The sequence below is a fragment of the Mchenga conophoros genome, linkage group LG23 (assembly GCF_057382185.1).
Source record: "Mchenga conophoros isolate Kocher_MC1m ecotype Shallow Benthic linkage group LG23, M_conophoros_male_GT1.1, whole genome shotgun sequence".
Taxonomy (NCBI): domain Eukaryota; kingdom Metazoa; phylum Chordata; class Actinopteri; order Cichliformes; family Cichlidae; genus Mchenga; species Mchenga conophoros.
The window spans coordinates 1,344,656-1,362,610 of record NC_140547.1 but is presented as its reverse complement, the minus strand read 5'-3'; the positions used below and the strand labels follow the sequence as shown (position 1 = coordinate 1,362,610).

The following is a 17,955-nucleotide window of genomic DNA, read 5'->3' as shown; positions in this document are numbered from 1 at the left end:
CTTCATCCCTCTTCCCAGGCACAGCCTCATGCAGATGTGCTGGCAGTACAATCCCAAGATGCGTCCGACGTTCCTCGAGATCATCGAGATGCTGCGGGACGACCTGGACCCGTCTTTCCAGGAGGTCTCCTTCTTCTACAGTGATGAAAACAAAGTCCCCGAGACGGAGGAGTTTGACCTAGACCTGGACAACATGGAAAGCATCCCCCTGGACCCTTCTTCTTACTCCCAGAGAGAGGAGAGCTTATCCAGGGACAGCGGGCCCTCGGTGGCCCTGAGGGGGAACTATGAGGAGCACGTCCCCTACACACACATGAACGGTGGCAAGAAAAATGGAAGAATTTTATCATTGCCCAGATCCAGCCCTTCCTAACACTTCCCGTTTCCTCAAAGAACTCTTTGAAGCTTTCCCTTTTCCCCTTTCCGATCTATTTTTCTGTCTCCTTCGTGTTCCTCTCATCATTTTCGATGATGGTGATTTTCTTATTCTTCAGAGAAGCCCTTCAAAAAACAAAAAAAGAGACACAAATCTCAGGACTTTTTATTTTCTTCCCCGTGGCTCCAGAACACAGGCAAGATGATGCAAACGTGGTGTAAGACATCAGACCAGAAAACCATCGCTCGTCACTAACGCCGCGTTTCCACGACTCCTTGTGATGGAAACGGGGAAAAAACAGAAAACTGTGAACACAACAAACCTTAGACAACCAAGAAGGCTGCTCGTGCTCGACCTCCTCGAGACTCGCCCCTCCTCCTCTCCCACCGATCCGCATTTCCACGATTCTGTGCTTTTTTATTTTGTTTCCCTCTTTTTACTCAGATAGTGGCCTTTGTGTACGTGGCCTGTAAACAAAGTGTCTACACTACTTGTCCTTTTTGAACAATGACTTAATCAGTGGGATGACTTGCAAAGACTTGATGGTAGAACAAACATCTATTCCTAGAGGAATGTTTTTGTTGTTTGTTTGTTTGTTTGTTTTGCTTCTGCAGAATTCCAAACGACAGATTCGTCGGGTGTTTGGTGACAACTTTTAATTTATTTGCTTCAAACGTTTCTTTTTGTGTCCTCAAGGCTGAAGGATATTTAAACAGTTAAGAATTGGACAAAAAGAGTCCCTCAGACTGACCAATAACTGCTGCTTTCATATATTTTAGTGGGTATAGAATTATATGAGTATATATAATACACATATATATGGAATATTGGTATTTCCCTACCAATATTTTATATATATATAAAATAGATGGCATTGTAAATAGTTTGTAATATTTTCCATCAGGAGCTTTGCTTGTTCTTTGTTTCGTCGGGTTTATTATTCACATTTTTTACTTCCTTATTTTTATCGCCCCAGAAATCGCTCCAACCTACCGGCAGTGCTCTCCGTGTCTTAGGCCTCCCGCCTCCCTCTTAGTCTTTGTCTGGATGGGAAACCTGGAAATGCTGTAAGCTGACTGCATTTCTTTCCTCTCAAAGTGCACAATAGTTCAAGACTTCACTACAGCTTTGAAAATAAACTAAAAACAAAACAACCAAAAAGAGAGAGAAAGAAGCTTTATGAGGCGTTTGTAGGTCGGCGTGCCCGGGTGCGCCGTCTCTCGTGTCTTCGGTGGCGTTGAGGCTCCCACGTGTTTGTTCCTGCGGTTTTCATTTTTTTATTTATTTTTGTGGTTTCTCCGGTTTGCCCGTCTGTGTCAGCTGCTGGCGAGGTTAGACGGCGCGGTGCTGCTCGGAGTAAAGGCGGAGCATGAACTGACAGCAGCGGTTGGGTGGGGGGGGAGGCGTTCTGCGTTAGATGGAGGGGGTTATCAGAGTCACGCGTTGCCCCTCCACCCGTGCTTGGTCTCCCCGAGGCGTCCTGTTTGCTGCTGATGTTCAAGATTAGCCTGGTGGAAAATTCCAGGTTTTGTGGTCGAAGCCTGAAGGAGACATACGGACAGTTCCACCTGCAGATGGAGGGGGGGGGGCAGTCTCCCTGTATTTTTGAGAGAGCACAGGGAGGGGGGGCTGCCAGTTGGTTGCTAATCCCATTATTCTCCCTGCTATCACTGCAGACTGTGTGCAGCAGCTGTTTCACTCAGGTCTGACATTCCAGTTGAGTTGGAGCTCCTCGTTCCCTCGAGCCTTTCCTGCCTGTTGGCAGAGCTCACACTATCACACAGGGACAGACGTTCGCTTTTTGATTTTCCTCCTTAATAGATGACTTCAACACATACGGTGGCAGACAGATTTTTCTGAACATTCACACAAGCAGAAACTTGTCAAATTGCTCCTGATGATGATTCAAAAACATTCCTGTCCACTGATCCAGAGTTCAAAACAAGTCAAGTGTCCTTACGGCTGACCTTTCACTGACCCGCCTTCATCCAGAGCCCAAAGGTCACCGGTGTTTCGCAGCGGGCCAGCCCGCGGCCGCTCTTCTGTGGTCCTCAGGCATCAGCCGATAGTCAGCGGATCTTCTTCTCCCCCTGAACACACAGAGCAGTGCGGGTGCCAAACTGAACAGACTCACAGCCAAAGCGTTGCTCTCTCACCAAGAACCCAGAGAGTCGAGTCAGAGACCGCCGGGAAGCTGCCTCCAGATATTTACCAGTGCCTTCTCAAACCCTGAGCCTCTTCCAGGCTAAATCTATTGGCTGTAGTTCAACACACACACAGACGACTCACTGCTTTCTCATATTTTTTGGAGGCGGTGTTTCTGCTGCAGACACCGTCGATCACACCGAGCGCGGATCGGCCCGAGTCTGCGCCGTGGCCACTAAAAGGGGGCCGGAAATGATGGAGTTGTTTTTAGTTCGTCATACTGAGGAGTGAAAGCCGCGGGCCGGTGGTAGTTTGTTTGGAAAGATAAAAGCAGACTAACATCAGCTGCGTGTGCGTCGTGAAATATTCCAACTGCATCACGATCCGATCGCGCAGCCAAAAGCCGCTCAGAGTCGGCACGTCGCGTGTTCCTGCACATCTGCAGCTCTGAACATTTTCTTATGATCATCATCCTGTGAACAAGAACACCGTCAGCATGTTTAGAGCCGCTGAGGGTGGAGTAAGTGCTGCAGGCTGGTCAGCTGTAGAGATGGAGTCGGCGGTGGTGAGCGGCAGGAGTGCTCGTTAGTTAATTAGTTAGTGATGATTGTCGTCTGTGTGTTTGGCCGGAGTCTACCTCAGTGCACACGGAGGAATCGGTCTGCGGAGCCTGAGTCATGGATGGGTTCCCAGGTTGCCGTCTTGCGTCCGTGGCGTGCTCTTATAGACTCTCACATCTTATGTTCAAGCCCGCGCGTCGCGTTTTTAAGAGCACTCATCGCCCCTCTCCTCTGCACGTTTCATGAACATTTCTTCACACAAAGCTTCCCACGGTCACTGGAAGCAGCACCGTAGCTTTACTGGTCCCCTTCTCCGCGCTCACCGGGCCTCTGGGCTGTGCGCAAAGCGGCTCTGATATCAGAGAACGTGACACTGACAAGAAAAACCAATAATATCGTGACTCTGTTCATATCTGTGATTGCCTTCACGCAGCCAAGGCTGACCGAGCTCAGCCGTGGACCTCACGCTGCTTTATCTTCTTCGGCGCGTCGAACTGTCTCCGTGCGGTCGAAACAGTCGCTGTGTTCACATCTCGAGTCTCCTCCTGTTGTACTTTTGTTTCTCTGTTCTGATTTCATTCTGTGCGTATGCTTTTGCTTTTTCTACTGTGAATGTCGAGTGATGACCTGTATTTCCTGTCAATGCCGTGGATTGGGTCTGTCGTGGCAGGACGCAGACGCCCGGGCTGCTTACAGGAGGACTTTAACCCCCACCCCCTCCTCCGCCTCTGAAAGGGACTCGGACCATCCTGTGTGCCATAACAACTATTAACTGAAATCTCGATTGTAACTTTTTCGTCTCAGGGAGGCGGCCCGATGCTTACGGTTGGAGAGTAAAGAGGAGGAGGAGGAAGAGCTACCTACCTACCTTTCATCTGCTCTGACTGAAGCGCAAGTTCTCAGCATCCTTGCAAAAAGGCGACAAAAACCTAAACACTCTTCTCATAAATCAGTTTTTCCCAGCCTGTGAAATCAGTCAGGACCGCTCCACTCACACGTGATCTGGTGTGGCCTGCCCTCTAGTGGTCGGATGGGAGCGTTGCGCGTCAGGGGCTGCAAGGACAAACGGCTTCCCCGCTCCTGCGCCAACCCACAGTGCCTAAAGCTCCGTCTGACCCCCTCCTGAGCAGAACCGCCCCTGACAGTCCACCAATCACAAAAGAGGATTTTCCCGCCTCCGAACACGAAATGAAAATCACATAAATTTTGTTCTTGGCGAAACGATTCTGCTTTTTTTGTTGTTTTAGGAAATCATTGTTTTTCTTTTTAACCTTCCCTCCACCCGGAGAGAAAATAACAGCTGAACTTGTGTCTCTGCTCTGCTAAGCTCTGGCTTGCTTTGTGCATGAAGATGAAACATCTGTACCAGCAGATAATTTGATGCCCAAAGTCACGCAAACAAGTGAGCGCACAAACATTGAAAAGTGCGTTCGTTTGCTGCACGATTTGTATGTTTGTCATTTTCGTTTTGAATGAACCCAATAATAAGCTCTTACGTGTAAATAGCAGCAGATCTTCTCGTCCCTGGAAACAAAACGAGAGCGCTTCACTTTTAGGGAAGTTTGGCTTTGTTTTGCTGAACTCTGGTTGGACAGAGCATGCTAGTAACGCAGCACAGGGTGAGAACAAAGCATTGTATGTATTATTGTTTTGTTTTAAAGAGAAAAGTATTACGTTTTAGAGATGTTGATATCTATTTTTTTTCTAGCCAAAGTAGGGAGGCCGAATACGACGACCTTTTCTGACTGTAAACTTTTACTACTCTTGTACATTTTGAATTTAACATTGTTATCAATGTGTATATAACTTTTTCTAAATTTAAAAAGGTTCTTTTTGTTTTTTCATGAAGCAGCCCACTACACAGAGAAGCGCGAGGCTGCAGTCTCACAGCTTCACGAGTACGCGGCCTGAAATGTTCCGCACGCCGACCCCGCTCTTAGTCCGATGCATGTCCTGAATGTTGGCCCGAGAGGTCGTGCGATTTCGGCCCGCCCCCGCCTCCACCCGGCCCCGGCGGCATGCCACCCTGTCACCCGTAAAGCCTTTCTCACGTCACACACGCTTCACCTGTCGCAGGTGTTTTAGTGTGAAAATGTTTCCAAGTAACTTGTTTGTTGTTGTTGTTTCTTTGTGAGTGTGGACAAACTGGAAAAGACCACTGTGCGTTATTTTGAAGAAGAAAACAAAAAAACACAAGCGAGAAAATCCTGAATAAGCTAAAGAGAAAACGTGTTATTGGAGAGGCGTGTCCTCCGCCAGGCTCTCGGCTGCAGAGCTGGAAGGCTGTCACAGGAGTCGTGCATGTTTTGGTGAATTCCCTCACGGAGAGGTGAAGCGGAGCTATTAGTCACTTATTTTTATATGAGCTGTTACGGGGTGAGTTAAGCTAAAGTTTCCCAAAAAATGACTTCAGTGTGTGTGCATGCAATCCCTGTGACTTTTTTCTACTCTTGGCTCTTTGTGATGTCTTTGGCTACGTTCACACTGCAGGCGAAAGCGCATCAAATCCGATTTTTTTGACCCTATGCGACCCATATCCGATCATGCTATGACAGTGTGAACGGCGCAAATCCGATATTTTCAAATCCGATCTGGGTCACTTTCGTATGTGGTACTGAATCCGATACATATCCGATGTTTTAGAAAGCGACTGCTGTTTGAACGGTCAAGTCGCATTAAATCCGCCTTTTACGTCACCGACACAAGACTGAAGCCAATTATCAGCGCCCGAGAAGACGTCGCGAACGCTTCCTAGCCATCCAGTGAAACTGTTGGGAAGACAACGTGAACATTTTATTTGTTCTGTATAATCTGCAGATTCTGACAGAAATCTGCAGCTATCCTTTGAAGCACCGCTCCTCTCTTAAACAGCAATAAGGATCATTATTAGGTTATTTACATTATTATGTAAATAACAAAATAACTTAAAGCAAAAATTGGGAAACGTAAAGTCCGAAGTCTTTATATTAAGGGCCATCAGTCAAACAATACTGTTTGTTCTTGGTCTAAACAGAGCGCGTTGTGTGTGACATCTTCTTTTGCGCATGCGGGCCGCTTTGAGCGTTCACACTAGAGCGCGTTTGCTGTCGCATTTTATTTGTAGTGTGAACGAGCAGACAAAAAAATCGGATTTGATCAAAAAATCGGAATTGAGCATTAAGACCTGCAGTGTGAACGTAGCCATAGAGAGGAGCTAGTGTTGTTTCAGGCAGTGGATAAAGTAACTGGTTGGACCAACCCTGAGATTTGGATAAACAAAGGACTCATTCAAAGCGACTGTAGCGTAGCGGGTCCTCTCTAAACATAAAGATTAGAAAGAGCGAGCGTGACTCTGATTAACCAATGAACACATCACCTGGATGGTTTAGTCCACAGAAGACCAGCAACAACAGTTTCTCACATTTACTGGTTTGTGTGTGTGTGTGTGTGTGTGTGTGTGCGCGTGTGTGTGTGTGTGCGCGTGTGTGTGTGTGCGTGTGTGGACTAAACAGATTAGTTATAATGTGTCTAATATTGAACTGTAGGATTTTAAGGTGTTTTATCCTATATGGAAGCTTGTTTCTGCCACTGGAGCAAAAAAAATTGAGTATCTCGGAATTTCAGCTCGACAGTTTAGTTTAGTTTAGGTTAGTTTAGGTTTTTCAATTTACTTCTGCATAAGTCTAAAAATGTGACTTATGCAGAAGTAAATTGAAATGTTGTCTGATGGGCTTTATTCGTCTTCGATTGGTGGAAACGAGCTTGGTAGCTTCGCTCAGAGCCACACTCGCCGTGTTCTCCAGTGTCGGACTTTGTGCTAAGCTAGCTGCCTCTGTGCTACAGCTTGGTGTTCCCCCATAACATGAACAAGCTTTATACGAGCGTAAAGGCTGAACCTCTCCTATGAATGACTTCCAGTCCTGTGTGTCGCAGCCCTTTGTCAGGTGACAGACATGAGGACGAGCTTGTGAGAGTCACCCGCCGGTCCAGTGGTCTGCTCCAGTTTACACACCAGTGTGCGATGCTCGGTCCGAGTGTGTCGTCGTCCTCGGTTGAGATCTTCACGAGCGCTCTCTTCGTCCTCCTGTTACTTCACGTTTCCTCTCTCCTCGTGCACATAGGTGGTCCCCAGAATGCTCTGTGTTGTCTTGCAGGATACCTCTTTGTTAATGTCATTTTATTGGCGATGAATATGCTGATGTATTCTTTTTGGGATATGTTGTGTATATGTTATGTTGAAATGTCGGCGTGTACGCATACAGCAGGTGTATATGTGTGTATGTGCAGTGCAAAAACACAAAAACGACAAAAAAAGGACGCCTCGCCCCAAAACCCGCAAGAGATCGCTTCATCCCTGACACTGGATCCAGATGTGCCATTATCTTTATGTACCACAAAATATCGACTACACAGTCTCACCACACACACACACACACACATGCATATTGTACAGGATCAAAAATGTGCCATGACGAAATGAACGCTTGACAATTTATTTTTTCTATGTTTTCAAAGGAGAGCCAAGTAGTGACGTGTACAGAAAGTGTTGCAATGATATGAAAATAAAAATCTTGCTGTGTGTAAATTATTCAACAATTAACTGTTTATATTAAAATTATGAATAAAATTATTGGAGAATATGCGTCTTTGTGCACTTTGTCAGCTTGGGGAGTTAAACTGATCGCACACTTTGTGTTTTCAGTCACGTTATCGAGGTTTGGATTCATCCTGTTTCCTGCTGTTAACACTTGAACCCTGCTGATGCATTTCAGGGGAAATATTTTCTGTTCCATTAAAATGATGAACATTATCTGCAGGTTGATTCAATTCCAACATTTAAAGCTGGGCAAGGCAGCAAATCCGTAAAAGAGCTCAATCGTTTTTCATTATTCTGTAACTCGGTCTGATCCAGAGCTAGACTCTCGTCTCAGCTCCCAGCCTGGGAAAGAGCTTTAAACTGGGACGTGAGCGTCTGACTGATTACTGCGAAGGTCTCAGAATAAAGTTTTGTTGGATAATGTCACCATGCCTTCATCCAACTCATCTCACATGAGCACTCCTTTGTCACTGCCATATAAAAAGCAGCACAGGGTTAGAACAGAAGGATCTGCCGTTGGGATGAGTGATGATTAAACCCTGTGGAGCGCAACAGCATCAGACGCTCCTCTTTGTTGGTTTTGTCACTGATTAAATCAGGATATTCATTAAATGTAACGAGTGAGAGGAACTTCAAATACAATACAAACGACACCAGTGACTTTATAAATAAACGTAGAGCTGCATTAATGAATCTTTGTGTATTTTGTGTCCAAGGATCCAGATGTCTGAGCAGCTACACTTGACGCAGTAACACGACTGTTACTTTGTTGCCACCTGTTCTAAAAACTACTTATGCGAGTGAATCGAGTGCCAAAGATAAGTGACGGCCGCCAGGCTTTGTGGTTTCAGTGGTCGGGTCTGCTTTTTGCTTCCTCCTTTTCAGGTCCTAATGATTTGCTTCTGTCATCTATTACAGGAAGTGACATCCTGCACATCACCAAAGCAAATAAAAGCCAAGTTGGAAACCATCTTATATGGAGAAGGTTTCCAACTTGGTTTTTATTTGCTTTGGTTTCACTGCGCTCTGGTCACTGGTTTGAATGCCTTGATGCTATTATTCATTAGTTTAGCTCTTGTTTTGCTTTTCTTCACCTTTACATGTGGACCTCATTTCTTTGTTATGCAAATGAACAAGTTGATTGGTTAAGCTAATTGGTTTTTTGAGTGAGATGTTTTGGGCTGTTGGTTCTTAAGAAATAGAAACAAATGTAGTTTTTGGTTTCTTGTATGGTTGATTGTGTTAGTTTCCTTTTTTGTCCGGGCTGTCCTAGTTTTGTCTCTGTGCCGTGTCCTCTGTCTCCTGTGGAAATGAGTCTAGTCTCCATCTTTGTGTCCCCGTGTGTGTTTCTGTGCCGGTCTCTGTAGTCGCTCGTTTTCCCTTTTGTTCTGTCAAGTTAGCCTGTCTAAGTTCTGGCCCTTGTGTTAGCTACTTCCTGTTTTATTTTGTTAGGTCCTTGTCCCATGTATGTCATGTTCAGTGTTACTTCCTCTGTCTCCTCAGTTAGATTCTGCTCAGCTGTGTTCCTCACCTGTTCCCTTGTCGTCTCTGCTGTGTCTTCCTAGTGTCCTGTAGTAAGTTCCAAGTTCCTCGTATTCCTGGTATATTTGGCGTACTTGCGTTCCAACAGTTACCTTGTTTCAGCAGTGAAGCTGTATTTCCGAGCGCTTCCCTACGTTTGGCTCCAAACCTGCCAGTCACGCAGTTTGAGTTACGACTATTTCACACAGGAAAACTGCTGATCGTGTTTTCCTTTCGGGACCGTTTGTTATCTTGGTGTGTTGTCCATGTGGTTGAAGTGTTGGGAGCACTGGGAGTACTGGCTGGGACTTCTGTGTTTCCCAGATCCAGAGATACTGGTAGTATTTTCACATGATGGGAGGAAGCTGTGTGACTATAGTCGCCCTGTGGTTGTTTTCGTCTGGATTTGTCTTCAGCACTTCCTCCTTGTTTAGTTTAAGTTATCTGATAAATATAAAACATGAGTTTATGGACTAGCTGGCAGTGCGGGCTCAGGTGACACCAGGTGGATGTCCTGTGGCAGCATGTAAAAATGAGCTGATGGAGTTTTTGGGTTAGCAGGACATCACCACAGATTTGTAGTCCTTTCTCTGAGGAGGCTCCTTTCACCATCCTGTTACAAAAAAGCACTCCCAGCTGTCATGTTGCTTTAACATTTCTTCTGCTTCTGATCCTGGAGCTCAAATTTGTAGAAATCTTTTAAGATGCTGGTTGGATGCATTTGTGGGCGCTCCTGGAGGCCAGGGGGGGGGCAGAGCTCAGCATCCCGTCGGCTTCTTTTCATGGAAAGTTGGTCATCAGCTGAATTACTCTGAGCGAAAAGGGCAACCTGATGCTCATTTGGGCCCTCTGGGTTTTTTAGGGTCCACTGGACCATCACTACCAGTAATGTTGCATACAGATCATAATCTGCTGACTACTACTTTTTTTTTTTTTTAATGCGGTGTGCAGAACGGTTACTAGAGACTGCTTTGGCTGCTTTTGTATCATATTAAAGGTTAAGAAAATTGTGCATTTTCTCAAACACTGATGCCTCAAATGACCCCAACAAGACGATTTGCAAAGAAACCTGGCTTATCTTGGTGTGATGTGCAGTATATTCTTAAAAAAATGAGTAAACAGGACAAGTGGAAGACAAGCCTAAAAAACCAAATGCACAGCAGATAGCATCCATGATAGTCTGAAGGTCATGCCCTTGAAGTCCTGCAAGGATGACACAGGACCTGAGAGATGGATCTGACCCTTCAGTCGACCCATCTACTGCTCACTGAAGTCTCGTCAGAAATGGTCTCGGTGTTAGCGTGGCTGTCAGGAAGCCATTCTTAAAGACGGGAAATGGTCTGAGAGACACCAAAGGGACAAATCCAAATGTAAATTTCTGGATCAGATCTTCATCAGTCAGGTCAGGAGAGAAGCACTCTACTGTCCCTCATTTTTTAAATGTATTTTTCTCAGAAAATGGAAAGTAGATGCAACGATTGAATGAAAGGAGTAAATAAAAATGGAAAAACATTTAAGTTGTACATTTGGACTCAACATTACTGAAGCATTCTCACACTTCAGCATCCTAGTTCAGACGCAGAGCCGTGGCTGGCAGCTGATAAAAATCGTCATGTACCTAAACAGCTCTGCAAAGTGGTATCTTGATGGTGGTTGAGGAGGAGCTAAGTCTTACCTATTAGCTCTCGTCGTCGTGTTTTTCAGCCTGAGACCTGTTGTGGTGAAGCCATGCACTGCAAAGCAGAAGAGTAACTGATGCACCCCCATCTGGCCAATTTAAGCTTAATGAAAAAAATAACTACAATAGGTTTGTGTGTTTTTCTGAAGCACAGAGACGTCTTAAAGCTGCACATTGCAAATACTTTTCTTTCCATTCTCTGCATGTAGGTTGGGTTTCAGGGGAAAAACACAAAGACTGCACGGCCGGTTTGCACAAGCCTTAGTTTTGATTCAGAAAAAGATCTGAAAGTAAAAGAGCAGCAGTGCAGCGTTCGTCGTTATGCACTGAGGGAAACCACTATGAGCACATCTAGTTCCTCCCCAACTTGTTTTATGTAAATGCTTTGCATGGAAGCACAAAGCTGCACAATGAGAAGATGTAGTAGCAGAAAAACACACCAGAGACGTCAAACTACATCTCAGCGTATATGTGTGTGCTGATGGTCGGTGACGAAACTATTGCTCTTCGATGGAGTGAGACGTTGTTTTTGTGAGTAACAAAGGTTTACTGCCAACAGGTCACTCGTTCTGGTTACGCTTCCACACTGCTGCGCTATCACGCTGCTGCAGTGATGTGTCAAACTGTACGTGTGGGCCATTCAGAGTGCGGTTCTCCTCAGCTGAGCAGAATGACACACAGAAAAAAGGGGAAAGAAAAGAAAGAGGAAGCGGGTTGAGAGACGGCAACTGTTTTGGCTGTATGCGCTCAGTTTGAGTCCGACGTTCCTGCAGAACAGTCCCATCTGAAGGATTTAAAGCATCTGTTTTTTGGGGGTTTTCTGCCTTTAATTCACTCTTTTGGCCAACAGGAGGAATTTACACGCTGCCACTTGTGACCTTCCATCCAGCGTAAGTGCACTTTGTGTGTTTTTAGTTTTTTTATAAACTTTGACAGGTTGTGACTGGCGGTGGATCAAATGTGAGACGATGTGCAGCACATTTCGGTTGTAATACGCTTCAAGCCGTGTCATCTGTGGGAAAGTAGGGAGAGTCTTCCACATGATGTGCACTGACAGTCGTCCGCAGCGACGCTGGTGCAAAGGAAATAGTTGCAAGAAATGCCAAGCCCCATGTCTAGCAGCTGCAGCAGTCAGCGGTTGGTACAGTACCTCCTGCTTTAGTTGTTAGACTTGGTCTTTTCTGTAATGTGCAGTTTCCCTGTGAATCTGAATCTAAGAAAAACCCAGCATGGATCCTTACCCTGTACTTTCATTGCGTATGCTTCCTTCTCCTTTTCTGTTTTTGTTTCTCTAAAACAGCTGCGTCTGCTAACTGGTCTGAAGCAAGAGGTTTGTACAAATGAACAAGCCTGAAAGTCAGTATTTGGCATGACTGGACCTTTATTCTCCGTCACATCCTGTGTCGGGTCTTTGCTGGATTTCTCCTCCCAAGGCCCGAAAGTGCAAAGTGCTTAAATTGGTTCTTGGCTAGCTTTCCTGTTAGGGGCTCATCCTTTGAGTTGGGCGTCTTCTGCATGCTCGAATGATTCACAGGTCAGTGTTAAGTGGACCAAGAAAAACAGCAAATGCTACGATGACTGGACTGAAAATGAGGGAAAAAGCATCCACACAACAAAAAGAAAAAGCTTTGAAAGAGCTTCAGAAAGTCTGAACAAGTGTTTCTCGAGATGACTTGAAAAACAAACTCCTGCACGCTGTGGAATCCAAATGCAAAGAAATAAGAGGTGACTGGAGACGTTTGCACAGCGCTATGGATCCATTTCATGAGTGCATATTGAAATAAAACTGCAACTCTCTCCTCCTCCTTACTTTGTCATTCAATCAGCTTCAAATGAATCTAAAAACAAGAGCTCTACCCCCCCCGGGAAGTCTGAGAGCCCACTCCCTCACCCCTTTTAAAGACACCACACTGATATGCTTCTTGATGCCGCTCGCCCTCTCTCTCTCGCTCGTTTCTTCGCTCCCTCCCTCTCTCACCTCCCTCTTCCTCTTGCTGGGTGCCAGAGCTCAAGTGCGAGCGAGCTCCAGTTCCTGCTGGCCTACCCACTGTGCTGCTCCTATGGCGGACTCTCCTCTTAACAACTCCTGGCCATCCTTCTCCAGACTCTGGATGAAGAGATGGTCCTTCAAGAGAGGTAACCTGGTTTTACACTGACTTCATGTTTCAGCCATCGTGGGTATGTTGGGTGGATGGGGGGAGGTGACCCAGCATGGGCTGCAGACTGGATGTGACCCAGAGATGTGCGTTATACCTGCTGGCTACTGCTGCTGCTATTTTAATGTTCTCCTGGCTTCCTTTGGCCATTTTCACACCGTTGTTGTTTACCAGTTTGACCTGGTTGGGTTTGTGGTCGGAGACAGTTAGTGCAGCAGATGAGACGTTGGTGCAAAGTTCAGTGAGTCATTTCTCACTCTGTGCAGTGTCACCATGCACCTTTCAAATTTGAGCATAAATCTATTACTGAATTTGTGTGTCCACCGGTGGAGCTGCACCGTGCGTGGACAGTTCAGGCTGTGAAGCTTTGCGTGGGACTTGGTGTGGCACTGGTCTTGTTGTCCTTTTAGAGAAAGCATGACTAACAGGTGGAGCTTCGTCGGCAGCTAGTTTCCTGCTTCCTGCGCTTTCGTGGTTTAATGTAATGCTTAGCGCACACGAGCAGCGTGGAACGTTTCCACTTTGCTTTCGTCCAAAGTACCCGGGCCGCTCAGCTCTGTGAAAACAGCCGTCGGGCGCATTTGTGATCAAAGAGGCTCTGCAGCCTGACAGTTGTTTTTTGATGTTTGCTTCAACCTCAGATCTCACAGCTTCTGCCTTCACCTCCAGCCCGTCACGCAAACACAGAGACACAGCAGCCCACACTTTGTGTGATTCAAGCACCAGTGACAGATACTAAATGGTCACCACGACCTTAATGTGAGCTCTGTGTCTCAGACAGACAGGAGCTGTAAGTTTTATTAAATGAGTTGTAGTTTTATTTCCTGTGGTTTGTGTCACTGGGTGATGATGTATCACCACACTATGTAAGAAAGCATCAAGATCACAAAATCAACTGACATAATCACATGAGTTCCTCTTGTGATTAGCTTTGCAGACAAACGAACGACAGACTTTGTGGCAAACACGTGCGATCGTTTCCTCCTCGTCACACCGGCTGCAGCGCTGATGCACAGCTTCTGGTTTCTTTTTCCTTTTAATTAGCGGTTGCAATCATTCAGCAGCTCAGCGCAGTTCATGTGACTTAACTCACCATTACAGCAGCTGAATAATAAACACCTCTTTAGAGATGTTTAGAAAGTAAAGCGAGGCTCGATGCTGAGTAAATCACAGATGCAAAGCCGTTCATGTTGGTGTTGTTCATTACAGCCACTAGTTTTAGTACGTGGAGCCGAACTGCGAAGAAAACAGCTGACAGTGACAAACGCGCAAACGCGCTCACCTGAGGACGCACACGGGCGTTTCGTCTCTGTGTCATGTCGGGGGCGATCTGAGAGGCCGACCATAAAAGGCCACAGTGGCGCTGCAAGGCAGCATTAAGCAACCGCAGCAGCGCCTGCTGGCTGTCTTAAGTTTACTCAACACGAGCGGGATCGGGACGCAAACAAATTCTCCTTCCAGTGAGGACACTGCCACCGCTGCAGCCTCGGCCTGTGATTTAGTAATATAGAAAACTGGATCTACAGCGCGTCTGTCTGTGTGTTTATATGACAGCAGCCCTGACTGCGCCGCTGAAGCCGGGAGTGGATGCTGCTGGTTTACAGCAGGACACGATGTCTGTGTTTCATCATAGCGTTCAGCCACTGCCGAGGTCTCAAAAGTGATTCTGAGAGAGGGAAAAAACACACATCGTGTGTGTGTGTGTGTGTGTGTGTGTGTGTGTGTGTGTGTGTCGCTCTGATGGTTAATGGTGATTTAGGAGGGTTCGTTTTTTTCTGAGTCTAACTGAGCTCAAGATGTCTTTTGGAAGACGCATCAAATCAACACAACACTAAAGAGGAGACACGTATGATGATAAATAGAAATGAATAAAACTTTTCATTGCAAACAACCCTTCACCAGCGCACAGTAACCAGGATATAACTCAAGTAGGAATTGAAAAAATAAAATAATAATTTTATTTATAGGCACCGTTCTTATAAGCAATCAAAGACCAAAATCACGCATGCAGTTAGAGTCATGCGTAAAATAATAGTTGGTAAACGTAATAAAAAGTCAACAATAACAAAATAGGCAAGCTTTGTGTCTTATATATATATATAGATATAGATATAGATATATATAGATATATAGATATAGATATATATAGATATAGATATATATAGATATATAGATATAGATATAGATAGATATACACACACACACACACCCCAGGTGTCATGGTAACTGGTAAATGGACTGGTTCTGCTCTACCCGAGCGCACTAACAGACCTCATTCATTCACACAGGCACAGTTTTCTATGCTTTAGTGTTTTTATCTAACATTCACACAACCAATGGATCCGTTTGGGGTTCGTATCCTGGATCTGTGGCGTGCAGACTGGAGCAGCAGGGATCAAACTACCAACTTTAGCAGATTATTTGATGACCTGTTGTCAGCAGTGACCGTCTGCGTGATCGAGTTATGTAATGTTTGTCTTTCAGGTTTTAAGCTTCCGTCATTTAAGTTGATCTTTTTTAAAATATTAATATTTGTGCTAAGAGACTTGCTGGTGCAATCAGCAGCTAAAAAGCCGGACATCTTCTACAGGATCTGGCAAGTATTCAAGAAATGTATCTCTTAGACGGAAAAGCAACAACTGCTGTTCGTGATGGTTTTCTGCTCTTGCATATATGATGTTGGGGTGTTTTATTTCTACACCAGAAGTGACTGGACTTGTATGACCATCTGAACGAAGTACAAACAGACACATCAGCTGCATCTCAGCCTGTATTAGCACTGAAAAACATACTGATTGGCTCTGATGTGCCCGTTTTGTGATAAGAGAGGCCCACCGAGAGTGGGCTGAGCAGCAAAACAGCAGGAGTTACTCCCACACTGAGCTGAAATCAAACATAAAAAACATGTCAATAAAATCTGTCTTAACTTTGTTGGTTTTAGAGGCTCTGGTAAAATCCTCCGGAGCGCTCTCTGCTCAACTCGAGCTCAAACTCAGGAGGCTACATGCAGTAATACTCCTCATGGCGACGGGCTGCCGAAGCACAGCTGTAGCACCGAGCTGTCTTTGAAATATTTACTTATTGCTGCATTATTGAGGGGAAATTCCAGTGTTTATATCTGCACCTTCTTTTTAACTACATGCATCATATCCTCCTTTTCCCTCCTACTGAGTTTACACACATATTACACATATATCATTGGGAAAAGCCCATTTTTACATTGAATGAGGAAAACAGAATAAACCGTGTGGCTGGAGCCCCACCAGTGGACGTGACGCCGTGAAACTCTGACATGTTTGCTCTTATCGTGTCTCAGTAATAAAATGACACTTTTAGCTCCAGAATAAGATCCAGAAATTCCACGTTTGCCTCTTCTGTGTCTGTTCCCCTCACGTCACCTGAGCGCACTGGTATATTATATGATTTATTGCAGGCAAGCCGCTTCTGGAGCTGCTGAAAGCTCAGCAAGGGAATAATCGCCAGCCTCCCAGAAATGACATGGAGACTAATGTTGGCTCACTGAGCAGTTGCCAGTGGTGACGGCGGTTTGTGGCATCATGTGAATCGAGGAATCTGTTTATGCAATGGAAATGCAAAGGAGCTTTCAGCGAGGGGCTGGAGCAGGGCTGCCGGCGGGGCCTTTCTTCCATTATTCACTGTAACTGTTCAAATGCATTCCACAGGTGTTAGACAGCTGATGACGTCTGCCTTTTCTCCTCGTGTCGGTTGTAAATTTGTGTTTATCGAGACTAATAAATGCCAAATGATTTGTTTTTAGCATCAGAGAGCAAGCCCTGCAGTCAGCCCTGTGAGCCTCCCAGTGCTCATCTCAGCGTCCAGCCTACCAGTGCAAAAGGATCTTCCTCCTCATTATCTCCTGCTTCTGTCACTGAGGACGTCTCCTTTGGGTGGACCAGTGATGACCAGGTGAAGCTGAACACTGAGCGTTACTATTATTTTAGGTTCTCAACAAATGCAATGACATTTACCAAAATAATAGTGATCCGAGGTCCGTTATGGACAAATGAATTCTTCCCTTTTGTCTGACTTGACCTTTAGCAGCAGGTGCCGGTCAGCTTCAGCTTTAACTCGTTCAAAGAATAACTGAACGCTAACATTTTACACACCAGGCTCCCAAAGTGTGTCAGGACTTCTATTCACGTCTGCTGTGTTTGTCTTGTCTTCGGGTGCCTTTGCGCTCTGTCCAGGATGCGTGTTCGGTGGTGAGCGACTATGACTGCCCCTGCATCGAGGAGAGCAGCAGTGTGGAGGACTTGCAGAGCATCAGCCCCTCTCTCAGGGACTCTGAGTACTTAAAAGATCTGCGGGGAGGTACGCCGACCTCGCAGACAACTGCATCCACAGTGACCGCAGCCACGGAGAGCGTCGACCTCCAGGAGCCTCTAAACACAAACAGTCCAGCCCTAAACCGACCTGCACACTCTTTTCTGAACACGCACTCCCCACACTTAAATGCACCGTTCCCGTCCTGCGAACAGCCTCCAGAGGAACTTCCTCACAACCTTGTGGTCACTCAGCTCAGTCCTAAGTTGTTACCAGGTGGGTTCACTGATTGCGAGGACTCTCTCTGTGGAGGCTCTGCAGTAGGGCGGAGCTCGCCAAGTAATTTGATCGGATTGTCGGGATCGATGGAAACGGCATCGACAGCGGCGATGGAGGGAGCAAAGGACCAGTGCTCAATGGATTTTGATGGAGAGCCAGACCTGGACAGCTTTCCTATCCTAATCAGATCCATGTCTACATCTCGGAGGCACAGCTGGGGTGTCCCTCTGTCCCCCATCAACCTGGGGAGGAGGTAAGACGCAGAGCTGGACACGCAGAAACATTTCAGAGGAAGCGTCTCCTGTTACAGTCCAAATCTACTTGACTCATAAGTCATATAATAAAGTTTCTACATAGAGAAACATCTTGCTTCAGTATTA

General features: G+C 45.8%; 2 protein-coding genes across 4 annotated transcripts in view; both read left to right on the top strand.

The window, feature by feature from the left end:
• insrb (insulin receptor b) overlaps positions 1-7,700 on the top strand; it is a 77,100-nt gene extending 69,400 nt beyond the window's left edge. The window contains exon 23 of the mRNA XM_085264505.1: positions 19-7,700. Coding sequence (XP_085120631.1) covers positions 19-373 — 355 coding nt within the window. The 3' untranslated portion in view covers positions 374-7,700. The remainder of the gene's footprint in view (positions 1-18) is intronic.
• A 1,470-nt stretch (positions 7,701-9,170) lies between these two features.
• Positions 9,171-17,955, top strand: part of arhgef18b (rho/rac guanine nucleotide exchange factor (GEF) 18b) — a 39,892-nt gene continuing 31,107 nt past the window's right edge. For 2 of the 3 annotated variants that reach the window (XM_085264217.1, XM_085264216.1), the window contains exons 1-3: positions 12,905-12,992; positions 16,791-16,939; positions 17,221-17,828. In XM_085264217.1, coding sequence (XP_085120343.1) covers positions 12,917-12,992; positions 16,791-16,939; positions 17,221-17,828 — 833 coding nt within the window. In that variant the 5' untranslated portion in view covers positions 12,905-12,916. Of the gene's footprint in view, positions 9,232-12,904; positions 12,993-16,790; positions 16,940-17,220; positions 17,829-17,955 lie in introns of those variants that run through there. The other variant, XM_085264218.1, reaches the window with a different exon arrangement.